This window comes from Amphiura filiformis, chromosome 9, assembly GCF_039555335.1.
Source record: "Amphiura filiformis chromosome 9, Afil_fr2py, whole genome shotgun sequence".
Taxonomy (NCBI): Eukaryota; Metazoa; Echinodermata; class Ophiuroidea; order Amphilepidida; family Amphiuridae; genus Amphiura; species Amphiura filiformis.
Genome location: NC_092636.1, coordinates 35,583,173 through 35,600,433, shown reverse-complemented (window position 1 = coordinate 35,600,433; position 17,261 = coordinate 35,583,173). Strand labels below are relative to the sequence as shown.

The 17,261-nt window shown below is 36.5% G+C and overlaps 1 protein-coding gene across 1 annotated transcript in view; it reads right to left on the bottom strand.

Annotated features, from left to right (window-relative positions):
- Window positions 1-11,895, bottom strand: part of LOC140160932 (WD repeat-containing protein 19-like) — a 64,109-nt gene extending 52,214 nt beyond the window's left edge. The window contains 4 exon segments of the mRNA XM_072184281.1: window positions 644-776; window positions 1,919-2,143; window positions 3,255-3,412; window positions 11,777-11,895. Coding sequence (XP_072040382.1) covers window positions 644-776; window positions 1,919-2,143; window positions 3,255-3,412; window positions 11,777-11,782 — 522 coding nt within the window. The 5' untranslated portion in view covers window positions 11,783-11,895.
- Between the last annotated feature and the right edge of the window lie 5,366 nt (window positions 11,896-17,261).

Sequence of the window (17,261 nt, the reverse complement as noted above, 5' to 3'; positions counted from 1 at the left end):
TCGACGGAAATTTTGTAATTTTGCCGACAAAATTGTGTATGGGGGGTGTCACACCCCCACCCCATACCCCCTCTAGCGACGGCCCTGGGGGAGTATGGATTTCAACTGGAATAGCCCAATGCTTATAATTAATCCAGTTAATACCTCAAAACATCTCAGAATAATATCATTTTCATTTTGACAATATATAGAAAATGTACTCACTAGTAGATTCAATATTTTAGTTATTATACCATAAGAAATTATCTTTTATAATTACAACTTGTAGCATAACATTAATATAAAGTTAATTTTTTATTACTTCCGTGGTCCGGGTACGCGCTGGTGAATTGCGATCGCGTAGAAGAGACAAGGTCGCCTACTATGCGCTGCGCCAACGACCAATGGGTCAACCGACTTGTTGTCAAGTCCGTTGATCAGCCAATCAGCATGATTTTTTATTTCTTCTGTGTGTACGCTCGTCTACGCTTGGCGCACAGCTCTGACTACCGAAGTAATAAAGAATTAACTTTAGTGAGAAACTTGAGGGGGTGGACTCCTTCGTACATGTGAAAATGGCTTTGCCATATTGATGTCATAGTGGATTTAGTGCCTAAGGCTAGATGCCTTGTATTTCTGTGGCTATTCCTCCTCATGATCTTACCTGTCGTAAAGTATCTCCATCAGCATTGCTGACCGTAATTGTTTTATCCTCACTTCCCAGCGCCAACAGATTTTGATTATTCCAGGCACCACATGTGATTTTCTTGGTATGTTTTCCTAAAATTGGGACTTTCCTGTAAGTGTGAGAAAATATATTTTCACCAAAAAAGGTTTAAAGAGTTGAAAAACTTATTGGACATTGATTTCCCAGTGAGGTTAATGGGTCATGTCAAGATTTAAAGAAATGCTACATCCCTTCATAAACAAGAATTGCGTTATGAGGATCACCAAGCTGTCCCCTGCGAAACATTCAAATAACACTAGTTTGCACAGATTTTTCGCACTGGCCAACCGATCGCGTAAATAGAACTAGGTCATGTCAGAATCATGCGGTGCTGTGCAAATTGTTCAGCGAATGAAGTGCTGATGGTGTGATTCAAATCAGCCAATCAAAACCCGACTTCACACCCTAAACTGTCCCAAATCAGGAAATGCGAAAGGTCTTTGCAAAGAGGTGTAGTGATGAGGTACATGAAGGTGGATCACAATAATGTTGATCTTTTTTCAAATCAATCCATCATTGCATTCAGGTGCTCAAGGTGATCAATGGAATTGCAATCAAAATATGCAAATAAGCTCATTAAAATTTATGAATATGATACTGATAAACTATACAGCACCAGAGGTCATCATACTCTTATCACCCTAACAAGTTAAGTTCAACAACTATTAGTATTACAATTGTTTAGGTAGTAGAGTGGATTAAAGATATTGCTTTCACCTGGACCCCTGACGGACAGCTACACGTCCAACCATCTAACTACATCATAGCATCATACTGCCCACACAACACATCATTGTGGACAGTGTTCGAAATAAGCACTTCTCCTGATGGACAAACACTTTATTGTACCTCCTTGTTACGTGTTAGGTCATTTGTATCATCAAGAAAGATCTACTGATCACCGTATGTGATATACGCTAGCTTAGCATGTTCACTGTTCAGTTCTGAATATTTTTAATCAATCATTTTACACAGTTAACCTCTGGTGCCAGTGGTTGAGATCCACAGATCAAAATGGCAAATTTCATAATTCTTAACTACTAATTTCCAGAGGAAAAACATCAAACTTTTTGCACCCAAAAAAATGAACAACTGAAATATTATAAGAACAAGCAGAATCTATGCTTACAAAATGTAGGCTGTCCACAGGACAACTTTTTTTCATTACTTTGAACACTGGTTGTGGAAGCCATGCAAATTCAGATAGCTCACCTTGAGGTATGATAGTTGTAGAGCAGCAAGCTACCTTTACTAGTACCAATAGCAAGTTGTGGACCCGTCCTTGACCATGATAGGAACACCAATACATCTTTGAAGCCACTTTCAAGCTGGTTGATACGATTAGCATTGGCGTCCCATAGAAACACAACACTGCTACGGTCACAGATTATCGCCAGTAAGTCGCCATCCTTGTCCCAGCCAAGTCCAGTACATGTTCTGCAAGGGAATTAATGTGACAAATTCATTGTTCAAATCGTCTACACTGTGTATGCATACACCTACAAATAAGGCAGCATTTGTTTTATTTTGTTCTTCGTTTATCATTATTTTGTGTAACCATGCTTCCAATACTACTACATGTAGGTGGCATTATGTGATTTTAAATTTTATTCTGGTTACTCAAACATAAAAAAACTTTCAACATGTAGTAATCCATTAACTCTAACACTGAACACTGCTTTTTGTTATTGGAAGTTAGGAAGAAATGAAAAAGGAGAGAAGATGAATAAAGAAGTCACATGGTACCCCGGGATTAGAAACTTAGACTCCTCGCATGTCAAGCACACAATCACCGCCCGGTAGCCACAGGAGTCCCGCTAGCCGGGCCAGCAATTCTGTGAGCATATACAGGCTGTATCAAAATAATTGGTACCCATTAATTTTGATATTTATCGAAAATCCTGCAGCTTCCAAATGCAACATTGAATACTCTCCAGAATGTATAGTTTATGACTGGTTATACAAAGAATCTACAAATTATTAGGATTATATGTTGAATTTTTATGTGTCAGACTCATCCATTATCAATGAAAACTGATGGGTACCAATCATTTTGATACAGCTTGTAGCACTTCGGTGACTGCATCATGGCATCATATCGGATTCATGCATGCGCAGTGGTTATCCTTGTGGTATTTTGTGGTCTTAAGGCATGCTAGGGTTAATAAAATTGAGGGCACAGTCCCTTGCTTATGCCTGAGGCAGAGCTGGGTGCATAAATAAAGATCATGCTGGAAACGCTTTTACTGAGCCCTGTTCATAAATCAAAGACATTCAAATACTGCTGTTCATTTTAAAATAATAACAAAAAAAATAAGATCTATGTTAGTTGTTACATCTTAAAAAGATGAACTGCCATTTTTTCTGCTACCATATTCCACAATTGTGGTACTAAACAGCTGGGAACAAACACTGATCATATATATTTAGGAATGGCTCTCAACTCAAGTCGAATCACAACCAATCACTTGCATCGCCATATCACAGCTATGTATGAACATGAATTTGTAAGTAATATAATTATATAGCCATAACATTTTTGTCTCACCCTGGTAAACTAATTTCATCTTTGATATCTCCATGTCTGTCATAGATGTGTACCGAGTGATCCTTGCCTGTAGTTGCCAGATAATTACCAAGTTTGGTCTGCCACTCAAACAGTAATGGCCCATGACCATGGGTTTTCTCAGGCAAGTGGAATACTCTCTGTTAAAATAACAATAACAATAAAGAACATTGATTATTACCCAGTATTTAAACACAAATATTTCTATTAAAATAATAATATTTGTGTTTGGGACACTGACCTGTATAAATGTTTGTATTATTTTTTTTTTCACCATTTGGCAAAGGTCAATAGGGCTAGGCTAGCCCAGGCTGAGGGGTGAGGGCATATGTGACCCATCACATCGAAACAGACCACTTCGCGGCTAGCTTAATTGGCAGATAACAATGAAAGAAGATGGAAAAATATGAAGAAAATAAAAAGAATTCTGAGCTTGTTTTGCCTCATAAAACATTTTTACTGTATCTGATTTCAACAAATAAGGTGTCATTTTTAAAGTTAAAAAGCAGCAGTTTATCCTAGTGTTTAAATCTCCATTTTCATTTCTGCCGGGTGGTCTGTTTCGATGTGATGGGTCACATATAACCATCATAGCCAGAATAATTAATACAAATGGTCAGATGGTACACACTTGACATCGTCCGCATATTACATTGCACCCATTATGTGTGATATTTACTATCAGGGTTGTAGCTACGCTGGGCGGTGGCGGGCAGACACGCCCGGCACTCTTATTTTCCGCCCGGCACTCAAGTTAATTTTGAGCCCAAATACCCGGCACTCCAGTTTTGAATGTTTCAAAATCAATGAACAATCAGTATAAAAATGAGCAATTCTTATCAAAATTTCAATTTTTTTACCAATTCATATAAATTTCACCCGGCACTAAAATTTGCCTAGCTACAACCCTGTTTACTATTTTACTGCTACTTACATACATGACAGAAATCTAACAGAGGTCTGGCACAAATCACAATCATGACAATCCACCAAAGTCAAATAGGCTTGAAATGTCTGGGGGCATCTGAGGCAATTTGCCAATGAATGATTACAACACTATAAGAGATTATTTGTGACAAATAACATATCCAGATGGAGGCCGCAAATTTAGGAGTTCGGACAGATTCTGACCATGTGGACCCACTTGAGTTGTCGGACGCTCAAGATAATTTGAATTGTTGAAGCAACAACAGAACTAGGGTTGTCCTTGACACTCCAAAGTTCACTTTCTTTTCGCTCCAGGTGTCAGCCCACCAAATACATAAATACATGTCCCAATACAAAATGACATTGCTATGTAGCTACCTGCACAAAAATACCATAGCTCATGCAATTAAAAGCTTATACAATGCAATTATAATACAAAGAGCATTTATGCTAAGTTCCAAAAGGCTCACAGTTAGAGCGCTTACAAAACAGAAACCTTAACACTGTACACACACTTAAAACTACATTTGAAGGTGCATCATAAAAAATAAGCTAGCTTCTTTAAAACATATTTGTGTACATCAATATCAAAACGATGCACTTGTCGGCTGCTCTTTTTACATAGTAGCTGGGACTAAACGCCAGACTTCTCTCGAGTGGAGGTCACTTCAAAACATCCCCAAGTCACACAGTTTATATTCTCTGTATATTCCTAAGCCATGGGACTTTGGGGATGATTTAAAGTGACCTCCACTTAAGATGAGTCTGGTATAATATTCCTGGTTATTATGTGAAGAGAGATACACGTAGCAGCCGACAAGTGCATCCTTTTGATATGGATGTACACATTTGATGATAAAGATTTAGAGAATAAAGTTATTGGTTTTAGCCACTGCCATGCATCCAGGCCTGTAAAAATGTTTTTTTTTCCGGCAAGAGAGATAAATTTCCCTCTAACTTAGCAGTATTTCCCACCATTTCTTATGTATTTCTTTATCCAGGAAAGCAAAATTCCCCTCCAAATGACCAAATTTCCTGGCAAGGAGATTGCCAAATTGCCTATTTTTTTCAGGCGTGCATGCATCTATCGTCAGTCATATAAAGCAGGCAACATCATTTAAACAACAAGGAGGTGAAGCTGAGTTGTTTTACGCCAAAAATAAAGATGTTGCCTGTGTTATATGAGGGCGATAGATGTATGACAGCTGACTAAAAACAATAGGCCTACCTTTATTCTCATACTGAAACATTCAAATAAAAAATATTAATCGTTAATGGCAAGGGTGAAAATAAGAGCGCGTGAACCAGGGGCCACTTTGGCAAAGAAAGTGGCCCCTGGTTCATCAAGATTTGGAGTGAACCAGGGGCCACTTTGGATGAACCAGGGGCCACTTTTTGTTTATAATTATTATTTCAAGTTTGGGGATCTAAAATAAAAGCACTGCAGTATAATGTTATTTAAAAAATAAAAAAAATCAATTAATTAAAAAATTACACATGCTCTCTGCAGTGCTGCCAGTGCACCTCCCCCACTACACAGTGCACAGACTGTGCGGTGTTGTACAAACTTTATTGCTCAAATAAAACGTTAAAGTGCATTTCCGCCGTGATATTCCATCACTAGTCGCTATGATAAATTTTCTCATTTCCATGTCAGTTTTGTTCCGAAACGTGGTCAGAAAAAGGTGCAAAAACTTGGCGAAAACTCAATCAATTTCCATAGTTTTTTCTGTATGTGACGGCCATTTTAATATTTAATGGTGTCATGGTTCATGTTCATGACGTCATCCCCACCGGAAATAGTCGATAGTTTACTGAAAATCTTCGGGGGTAACTCCATGAATGAAATCTTTTCCCCGAGTCCAACTCGTGCACGATCGGAAAGCTGCCGATAACTAAATTACAATAATTTATGCAGACTGACCTGGGCACTGAATTCTATGTGCGTACGCAGTTCATGATTTTAAAACGATGTTTTCGTCAACAAAACTTGTTAAGCTTACAGGTAATTTCTACTTAAATTTTAGAGTCAGGTAGTGTTGAGACGTCTTTAGCGCCACTCGGGAGAAAATGGGTGTCGCCCGTCTATATTATTTTGCCTTGTCACGAGCGCACTTGCCTGGTTTCTGGGGGCCAAACGGCGCCCGTCGCCCGCTTAAAATCACCCTTGGTTAATGGCATTATTCCAGTAGGGGCAAGTCTTATGCAGTCCAAGCATTATTCCTGTATTTTCCACTCATTTTGACTGAAAATTTAGTAATATGTCATTCCATGTATCATAACAGTATAACAACTAGGGGTAACCTTTTAAAGTGTACATAAGTGTGCCATTGCCTCTAATTTGTTTGAAAGGTTCTAACTATAGTACCGTATGAACAACTGATAGCTTGTGATACTACAGTTAGAATGTGGACGATCTCATAATACGTCACATAGGCTACTTGTTTATGCGCATGTACAATGAAGTATGCAGTTGCCATGCAGGGCACAATGTCCTGCACAGGGTTCGAATTCGTGGTTTTTTTTTGCATAGCAAAAACTGCTATGCAAGTTTTATCTTGCATAGCAGTTCCAAAATTTTGTATAGCAGTTTAAACTGCTATGCAAAAGATGTTTTGCATAGCATTTTTTTAAATTGCAAAAACTGCTATGCAAAATATGTTTTGTGTAGCAAATTTACTTTTATAATGTTATGTATTATTATGTTAAATGATTGTTGTGACTTATAATCACTTATTAAAGATACTGATTAAAATATTGTTATTTGTTAAAACAAGTTTTAATAAACATTTCAATTTGTCATTGCAAAAGTGCAAACATTCAGACTTTTCACTTCTTGACTGCCAGTTAGCTTGACTAATAAACAGATTTCAGTAACAGACAGCAGCCAAATTTGGCCAACACAACACGGCTGAAGAAAAATGGCTGAATGATGAGTGATGATTCAAGAATCAAGACTAAAGACTGTCAAAACTAAAAGTATTATTATGGCCAAGTGTTAGGCCTACTAAAAATAAAATTTGGTTTCCGGTAACCCGCCTGGCCTCTTTTTGGTGCCGCAAAAAAAAAAAATTTATGCCACTTTTGGAAAAATAAAATTTTTCAAGAGTCAGTCCGATGTCGAAATTCTGACATGAAGTTGTTGGAAATCACATATATTTTATTTTTCCCCCGACTTTCTGCCATTCAATGATTAAAGAAATACAGTTGAATTGATAGATAATATTTATCGCGATATAGGCCAATGCACAACTTTTTTATTTTATGAAAACAGCGTGCAGCAGGACTCGTAATATTAAGTAGGCCTACAACTATTGAAAACCACTGAACTATTTTGTCTGTGAAAAATTAAAGCACCAAACATCCGCACAAAACCAACCAAATAGGCCTTGTAGCATAAAACCCAAAAAAATTTAATAAAACGGTAATAGTAAAACTAATTCCCATAAAGCTCAGATTAAAAAGAGCAAGTAATAAAAATGTTAAAATGCTAAAAATGATGTAGGTCAAAAATTGTGTAATCTTCCTTGTCCTAGACACTCAACGATAAACCCCTATCAAGTATGAATAAAAGACTGTTCATTGTCCAAATATTTCAATTTATAAACGTTGAGGAAGTTGTGCATTTTGTTAGCACCGAAATAACAAAAATTAAAATAACTAACCTGGCAGATTTCAGGATTAACCAACATTTATTTTCTCATGCCGCTCGCCCATGCCTGCATATTTATATCCCGTCAAGAAACTCAACCCTAGGCCTACATTTTACAACATGTAAATATAATTCCATAGTGATAAATAGTGAACGTTGCATTGGAGATGAGGATGCTTGGATGATAGGCCTACAGATATTAAGCACATGTTAAATGGGGGTATGGGGATGTCCCATATCTGTATTATTATAGGTCTACGTTATTTGTTTAATTTTGTAATGATAATGCTAAAAATAAATAAGACCCCGGGAAATACCCATGCCGACGGAATGGCTAAAATATGCGTCCAAATTAAAAAATTGTGCAACCATGTAAAATTAGGCAGGCTAAGATCATGATACAACTAAGCAAAACTTGCCGCTGATCCCCGATGATTTTTTGTTCGATCAACCCCCCCATGGGAACAAACGGTCAAACAAATGTCCCGACCATCATATTGAATCACACTTTCGCTTATCCTGTTGAGAGGACGATTTCATCTCTTAATCTCCCAACACATGAATTCTGTAAACAGCTTTGCACAACCAACCAATCACGAAGGGAATTCCTAGGTATTCCCTAGTACGTCATATGCATAAATTATTATAATGTTGATGGAGCTGCAGTTGTTAAAATCAGCTGTCGGACAAGACAAGCAAGGTATTAAGCAAATGTTTTTATTAAAATTTCTCTTTATTTAAAACTTTTCTCACTGACGCGACGTCAACATGATTAAATTTACATAGTGAGTCAACATTTGTCAGATTTTGCAAGATACGCATTCTGAGCATGCCGCATCAAGCCGCACATGCCGCATGTGCGGACCGCGGACCGGGCCGCGGACGTTCAATGTATGAAAGGGGAGATTTGGGAATCCGGCCGGCGCGATAATTATTTAAATAAAATAATGAACTCATTACCAGCGCTTATTAATTATAGTTCATAACGGGCAATTAGTCCATAAAATGTCAACTGATACAAAGTAAGACCGTATTTCATATTTAAAGGGGCATTTCGTGATCCACAGCCTCATCCCCCCACTTTTCTCAAAAAAAGTTGAGATTTTTATATCACTGGAATAGGCCCTACTCTGGCTACATAATGTTTATGTACAAAATATTTCTTGCAGATTAATTCGTTTAGCAAAGATATCGCGAAATTTGAATTTCGCTCTGGTGCACCAGAACGAAATTACAACGTATTGTCTATGGAGCAGTGTAATACACATAATCATGCATAACTCGCAAACGCAAAATCGGAATCAACTGAAATTTTGGGAATATGCTTTTTTCGTGGATATGTACTGAAAAATGTCATAAAAAGAGGATGCTAGGATCATTTAAATACTCCTTTAAATTATGTTTTACTTAATTTTTCTCCACAACCTCGTTCACGCCACGCAAGCCACCATACATGCCTTTACCCATGCCAAATAGTGAATCGTCCCAAAAGCATCACTCAATATACTCATGCATGATGCATATATGCTAATTAACTGCCGAAGTCAAGTTTGGCTGTGTACGATATTACTGTCCTCCCTGCGCAACATGTATTATGACACGCAGTACACTGCTTAGCATCAGCGGGGGTAGAGATAGAGAATATAAAAGCATAAACAAGGTAAAAAGAGGGGTATCGAATGAGTCGTTCAGTAGTACAACACAGGTGGTCAAAATTATTTTAAAACTGTTTATTGTTATTGTACAAGCGCTCACACGCAAGTATGGATGAATTTCAGGAACCCAGTCGGCTATTTGGATGAATAATTTGGTAAGCTTATTTAGGAATTTATAGGAGAATTATGCATCGCATATGTTGCGATGTATAGCAGGGAAGTGTTTAGCAATTGACAAGTTTTGCATCGCATTCTGCGATGCGATACGGGCGAATTCGAACCCTGGTCCTGCATATGAATAAAAACTTCTTCCTGAAGTTTCTTATTGTCTCAAAAATATAAGGATACTGTTCTTGACATATATTAGTGACACACTGTGCTATACTCCTTCATCAGTTTGTCATTATTGTACTTACTAAAAAGGTCGCTTTTGTGTAATTTTTTCTGAGTAATCGTGGACATCAACCACACGAGTAATTAAATACATACTAGCAACACTGCCAAATTGATGATGCGCAGCCAAATTGTGTTATCAATAATTTTTCACTATCTTTTACAAGTTTTCTGAGGTTGATCAATTGATTATTAATTTATTATAAATATTAAAAATAGTGTGATTAAAATAAAATAGCATGGGTATTTTCCCTTTGCTTGGATTTACAAAAAGTGAGTTTTTTCTTTACCACCCAAACATGTTGTTCCAGCAGTAGGGCTAATCCACCAGTCCTTCAACTAATACGCACAGTCATTTATGTTTATTTTTTCCAGATCAGGGCCGAGGGACTTATGCTATTCCAGCTGTTCAATAATTAAGCAGGTGACGCAATTTTGACTTTTGGTATATCAATGGGTCCAAATTTCTTGAAAAATTGGTATATTTATGGGTCCACTTTCAAATTCTCAGCGGCACGTCCCTACCAAAACCAAACTTGAGTACCCCTCTCCGGCAGGCTATTCAGTAAGAGCAGGGGATCATCCCGCACTGTTGACTGTACTTCAAAAAATACAATACACTCATCTATCCTAGGTTCCAGGATCGCGCATAGGTAACAAAACTGTGCACGAAAAGCCTGTGTGTTGATACTCAAACTGTTGAGGTAAGCACGTTTATGGAAGGAAGGGGCGAGATAAAAGTCCAGGGGTACTGGCGAACCAGTCAGTCGTCAAAACAACTCTGATCAAGCAAGATCGCAGAATTACAAAGACTCATATTTTTTTTTAAATTAATGGTCAGAATTTGTACTTCAGCGCCTGTGTTTCCGGTTGAAATAAAAGTAAGCAAACCCTCTAGCAAAGATACATAAATGCTAGCCAAGCTAAATTGTAGCAAAATTTGACAATGACAATCTAAAAAAATGTTTTATGCGCAATTCTGTCGGTCCGTGCCACGTCACTTCCGGTTGATGATGTGACTCACGGACACGGTCGAGTGAAAACAAGTCCCTGATTCGATGATTTCTGTCATTGGCGATCGCAAATAGTCAGTGGAATCAAACAACCGTAAGTCTTCTGAGTGGAAGAAACTTACTTGATTTACCGTTTATATACTGACCAACTTAAAATGAAATTCCATGGTCGAGTGTCGTTTTTTCCGAAATTGAATGTCACTCCAACAACATCGCTATGTAGCCTCCTTCACAGCCGGTTTCTGTTGTTCATAACAAACCGTGAGCCACATGCAGTTTGGGCCTGAGTCTGAGACTAGAGATAGCCCGGATGTTGGACCGAGTCAATAATGCGTTAAAAAAGTGACGACGGGTCTCTGACTTGGGCCAGTATGGTTCCTCGATCTACCTTATTATCCACACAGTCATGTCGCCGTGGATAGTAAGGTAGATTTGTTGATCAACCCTAATTTGCACTAAATAAGGTTGTTTTTTGATAGGTGCTATGCCTGGTTTAGATGCAATATATTTTTGAGGAGGTGGTACTTGTTGACAGCATTTTCATTCTATTAAAACTACATGACATTCTTTGGGAGTTTCTGTTCTCTATTCGATTTGAAAATAATAACATGATAATAAAAGTTATCCTAACATTTATGACACGTATAGATTCAGGCAGAGCAATATTTACTGCTCATTTTCGATTCAAAATCGTGCTCAACGACGGTTGCTAATGAACGCTATCGTACGGTAACTGTGTTTACTCACACAGTCATTGACAGTGCGATTTTATGTCAACACACAATTTTGAAATGTCACAGTAAATTCTGCTCCAAGCTATCCATTCCGATCATCACACGTACCTTACATTTTATGATTTCTTACCTTCATTTCACCATGCAATTGAAAACTTGTCAACAAAATCGGCTCAAACGAAAGGCAAAAAACTGCAGTTCACTCTCAAGATCCGTAAGCTTCCACAGAAAAATATGCACTGCAGTACGCATGCGTGATCCAATTCATTACAATTTTGAGGGCGCACTGACGCGACCAGCAGTCCCAGGAAGCAGTCCACTGCTGATCAGTGCTAAAATAATGCACTTGTCATGTAACTTCAGTCATACTTTTCATCCAGTTCACTCCCTTCTGCAGCAATCTACAAATGGGAAGGCACCCAGCGTGAAGCCAATTTTGTTATTCCCCAGAGATCTGCAGCATTGCATACCGTAGTCTTCATCCTGTCAAGTTTCAATAAACCTTATTCTGTCATCAAAATAAATGGTATTCCGAGAAATTCAAGGTCAACGTTTACACAGGGGGTCAAAACTCAAAATTGTTCAGATTTTGTTAAAACCTATTGCACTGAATATTCCCCATAAAATTCAGAAAAGATATAGTTTGACCTACTACGGACTCGGTCTGGAGTTATTGGGTTGGAATTCGGGCCCGGGCCTATAGGGGTCAAACACAGAAAAGTTCCCCAATTTTGATGGAAATTGTTTCAAAGTGCGGTTTGTACTGTTATAATCATTCAGAAATACCGGTAGTTTGCACTATCTACGATGTTTCGTAAGTTGGTAACACACCAAAAGGAGCTCAAGGAGTTACTGCCCATTGAGTATATTGAGGTTGACGTATTTTCCAGCTTAAACTAGGTAATGAAATGTCGTAGGCCGACATAGTGAAAGTTATTCTTTTTCTGAATTATTATAGCCAGCCGAATGCAAACCTATAAAGAAATGCTAGAATGACGAAGCTGGCCAAAATTTAAAATGGCACTTATAATAATTAGCAAAGGTTATCAGGAACGTGGAGGGAAAAAATAAGAAACAAAAATGCAAAACATGACTGATATTCTCTTAAAAATGCCGGCTTTTTTAAATTTTTATTCACCAGTACTTGGGCCTGGTGGAAGGGAAAAAAGAACATACAGACATGGTCCACCAGACCCCATCTTAATTAACCAAGATAGATACAAAGCTTAAAGATGCAATCAGAATATGACAATGTGATTTAAATAATGCTGCCCCGCCATTACAACAGGATCCAACCGATACCTTTGTTAAAAGAGAGTAAATACGAAAAGTTTTAACAGGTTCCGCTGGAGGTATTAATTATTTTCTTCCTATGCCCTAATTGCTATCTTTTAAAGGTAACAAGCAAAGCAAAAACATGAAAAATAATAATATTCCAATAAAACATAATGCTATCTACTGAAGACAGCATTTTAATCTCATATTGCCCTCTAATGAAACAATGAAACAATTCTATCTATTGAATACATGCAACATATTGCCCTCTAATTAAATAATGCTATCTACTGAAGATATCAGTTTACTTTAGGAAACAATGTTATCTACTGAAGATAGCATTATTGCCCTCAAATTACAAATGCTATCTACTGTACTGATGATAGGAATATACTCTCACAAAAAATGATATCTACTGAAGATAGCATATTGTCCTCTAATGAACCAATGCTATCTACTGAAGCATATTGCCCTATAATTAAATAATGCCATCTACTGAAGGCAGCATTTTATTATCATATTGCCTTCTGGTGAAACAATGCTATCGCGCTATCTACTGACTGTAACATATTGCCCTCTAATGAAATGCTATCTACTGAAAATAGCAATTTACTCACATAAAATAATGCTTTCTACTGAAGATAGCATATTGCCCTCTAATAAAATAATGATATCTAATAAATATAGCATATTGCTTCTAATTAAATAATGCTATCTACTGAAGATAGCATATTGCCCTCTCATGAAACAATGCTATCTACTGAAGATATCATATTGCCGTCTAATGAAATGACACTATAAATAGCATAATCATTGCATTCTAAAAAACATTATTGCCCTCTAATGAAATAATATCTATTTAAGATTGCATATTTACCCTCTAATGAAACAATACTTTCTACTGAATATAGCATATTGCCCTCTACCTAATGCTAGCTACTGAATATAGCAATTTACTTTCATGAAACAAAGCTATCTAATGAAGATGGCATTATTGCCCTCAATTACAAACGCTATCTACTGAAGATAGCAATTTACTATGAAACGATGATATTCCTCTAATATTAATAATATCTACTGAAGAAACCATATTGCCCAATAATTAAATAGGCCTACTGCTGTCTACCGAAGACAGCATTTTACTCTCATATTACCTTCTCATGAAACAATGCTATCTACTGAAGGTATATTGCCATCTAATCTAATGAAACGGGAGTTATCTCATGAAACAATGCTTGTCCTGAAGATGGCATAATATTATTGACCAATAATTAAGCAATACTATCTACTGAAGAAAGCATATTGCCCCTAATTAAATGATATCTACTAAAGATAGCATATTACCCTCTAATAAACATTATTGCCCTCTACTATTGTTTCATTAGAGGGTAAATATGCTATCTACCGAATATAATACTGCATGGAATATCGCCCTCTAATTAAATAATTCTATCTACAGAAGATATCAATTTACGTTCATGAAACATGCCATCTACTGAAGATAGCATAAAAATGCTACAAAACAATGCTTTCTACTGAAGGTAGTGCATTGCCCTTTTTATGAAACAATGATATCTATACTGAAGATAGCATTATTGCCCTATATTACAAATGGTATCTACTGAAGATAGCAATTTACTCCCATTGCTATCTAATGAAACAATGCTATCTACTGAAGATAGCACAATGCTATCTACTGAAGAGTGGAATTAATGCCATCTCCAAAATTTTCCCCTCATATTGCACACATTTGTAAATCAAAAACACAAAACAGTCTATTTTAACTGGATACAGTTAAGTTCCCGTCAAACCCCACATTTGGCTAAAAACGGCCGATTTTAAATCTCAAAAACGGAAAATCTACGTCGCTCGGGGTCCATAGAACGCAAATACCGTAAATCCCCGTCTACACGCATATTAGTCCAGTCAATCTAAACCAATTTGTGGTGTCACCCACCACTAATTGCAACAGAATTTTTCACTTTTATACATTTTAGAGATGTCCCTGAACATCATACCAAAAATATACTAAAATATACTTGGTGGAAAGGTAGTTTTTGGCGGGAAAAGGTCATACAGGGGTCAAATTTCAAAATTGCTTTAATCTTTTTAAAAAATATACCAAAGCATTCCTCTAGTCTTAAGGATTCAGAAAAAGTATCTGTGATGTACCATTCTCAAGTTATAAGCAAAAAGGTCAAAGGTCAAATTTTGGGCTACACGTGGGTTAAATTTGATAAAATGCTCCAATCTCCTTAAAAATGGTCTCAATGTGTTTGTCCTTTAAAAACATTCCAAAATAAGAATAGTTTGCCATATCTTGGATGTTTCGTTACCTAGGTAGCAGGGTAAAAGAGGTTATTGACCATTGAACTCTATTGACCCCGACCTAGTTTTCGATGTTACGCATGTAATTAAACAACCTAAACAGTGCAAATATTCTTTAAATGAATTATGTTTGCAAGACGAACAATTTGAGACCATTTTGGTTAAAATCAGACCATTTTTAGTTTTTTGACCTCTGTTGAACCCAATATTTGACCTTTGACCTTTTCGTTTATAACTCAAGAACCGTACATCACAGATATGGCAAACTATATTTTTTCTGAATCCTTATGACTAGAGGAATAATTTGGTATAGTTTTTAAAATGATTGGAGATATTTTGAAATTTGACCCCTGTATGACCTTTTCCCCGCCAAAACTACCTTTCCACCAAGTATATTTTAGTATACTTTTTTGTATGCTGTTCAGGGACATCTCTGACATTCATAGCAGTGAAAAAAATTCTGTTGCAATTAGTGGTGAGTCAAAACCCACTTTGACTGGACTATATATGGTGTTCTTTATGAAAGCTAAATTAATTCGAAGCAAGCGTAAATATACCAATGCAATAGATTGGTCTTAAAATACTTGTTTTTATATGCTTGAATCCGTAATTTATTTGCTCAAACTCCATAATGGCGCCTGGATTAATGTAGCTTTCATCAGAAGCACTTGTAGACGGGGTTTTACGGTATGGTATATTAATTTATTTTCAATTGTGTAAAAAAATAAAAATTGAAAAACACTGAGGGCATCCTCAGCAAATGTTACAATATGGCTTTAAATGAGGGTTTATTTAAAAACAATAGCTTTTTGAGCTTTCAAAGCAAACACACTTCTCACAAAAATCTTAATTTGATATTATTTTATTACAAATGAATACGAAAAAGCAAATCACTTTAATGCAATGTTTAATTTGAACAATTATGATATTGGGTTGACCATGAGATAGGCGAAAAAACCATATCAATTAATTGAGAAAAAAAATTCCTATCTGACCCCCGAAAGCGATCGAGCGATATAGCTCCAAGGTCACATAAAATGATAACAATTTCAATATGAAATTAAATATTAACAAACACCATGTACATTTATACAGAAATCTATTTAAAATCTGGATGTTTTCGTGATCCTAGCATCCTCTTTTTATGACATTTATCAATAGATATCCGCGAAAATGCGTTTGCGAGTTATGCATGATTATGTGTATTTACTTCTCATAGACAAGGTGGTATACCAGAACGAAATTCAAATTTCACGATATCTTTGCTAAACGAATTAATCTGCAAGAAATTTTTGTACATAAACATTATGTAGCCGGAGGTTTCCAGTGATATAAAAATCTGTACTTTGTTTGAGAAAAGTGGGGGATGCTGCTGTGGATCACGAAATGCCCTTAATTTAACAAGCAACTTGTGTCGCTAAATAATTATTGACAATGCTTTTCTAACAATTTAAACACTTCTATATTTGGCGGCGAAAACAAAACCCTGTTCTGCGGGCTGACGGACTTGCCAAGTAGGGCGACTTGGTCAGGATATTTTTTTTCTGTTAGAGGCTGAATGGTCCAAAAATGTTTTTCAAACATATTTTGAAACTTTACATTAATTTCATACAGCTAAAAAAATATGTCCTGTAGAACATTTATTTTTTGTCGCCTTACACCAAATCAGTTTTTGAGCATGACATTAGAATTCATTTACTATCAGACCTTGAAATTATTGCTATAATAGCAACAACCAACTAAGAGACAATTGATATACATCATTATAACAATGTACTTTACAAATTGAACAAAATTAAAAATGGTCAGTTTTAGAACCAAAGTTATATATGTGATGCAGCACATCAAAAGTGAGGACTTTGCAGGTGCGGTCAATTTTGAGTTCAGTATTCTGCTTTGAATGCATTTGCAAGCTTTAAAATGACACCTCATTTGCTAAAATTGATCAAAGCATTCATATTTTATCGGTCTATTTTAATCTATATCTTGAAAAGCATTTTGCCGCGAAGTCC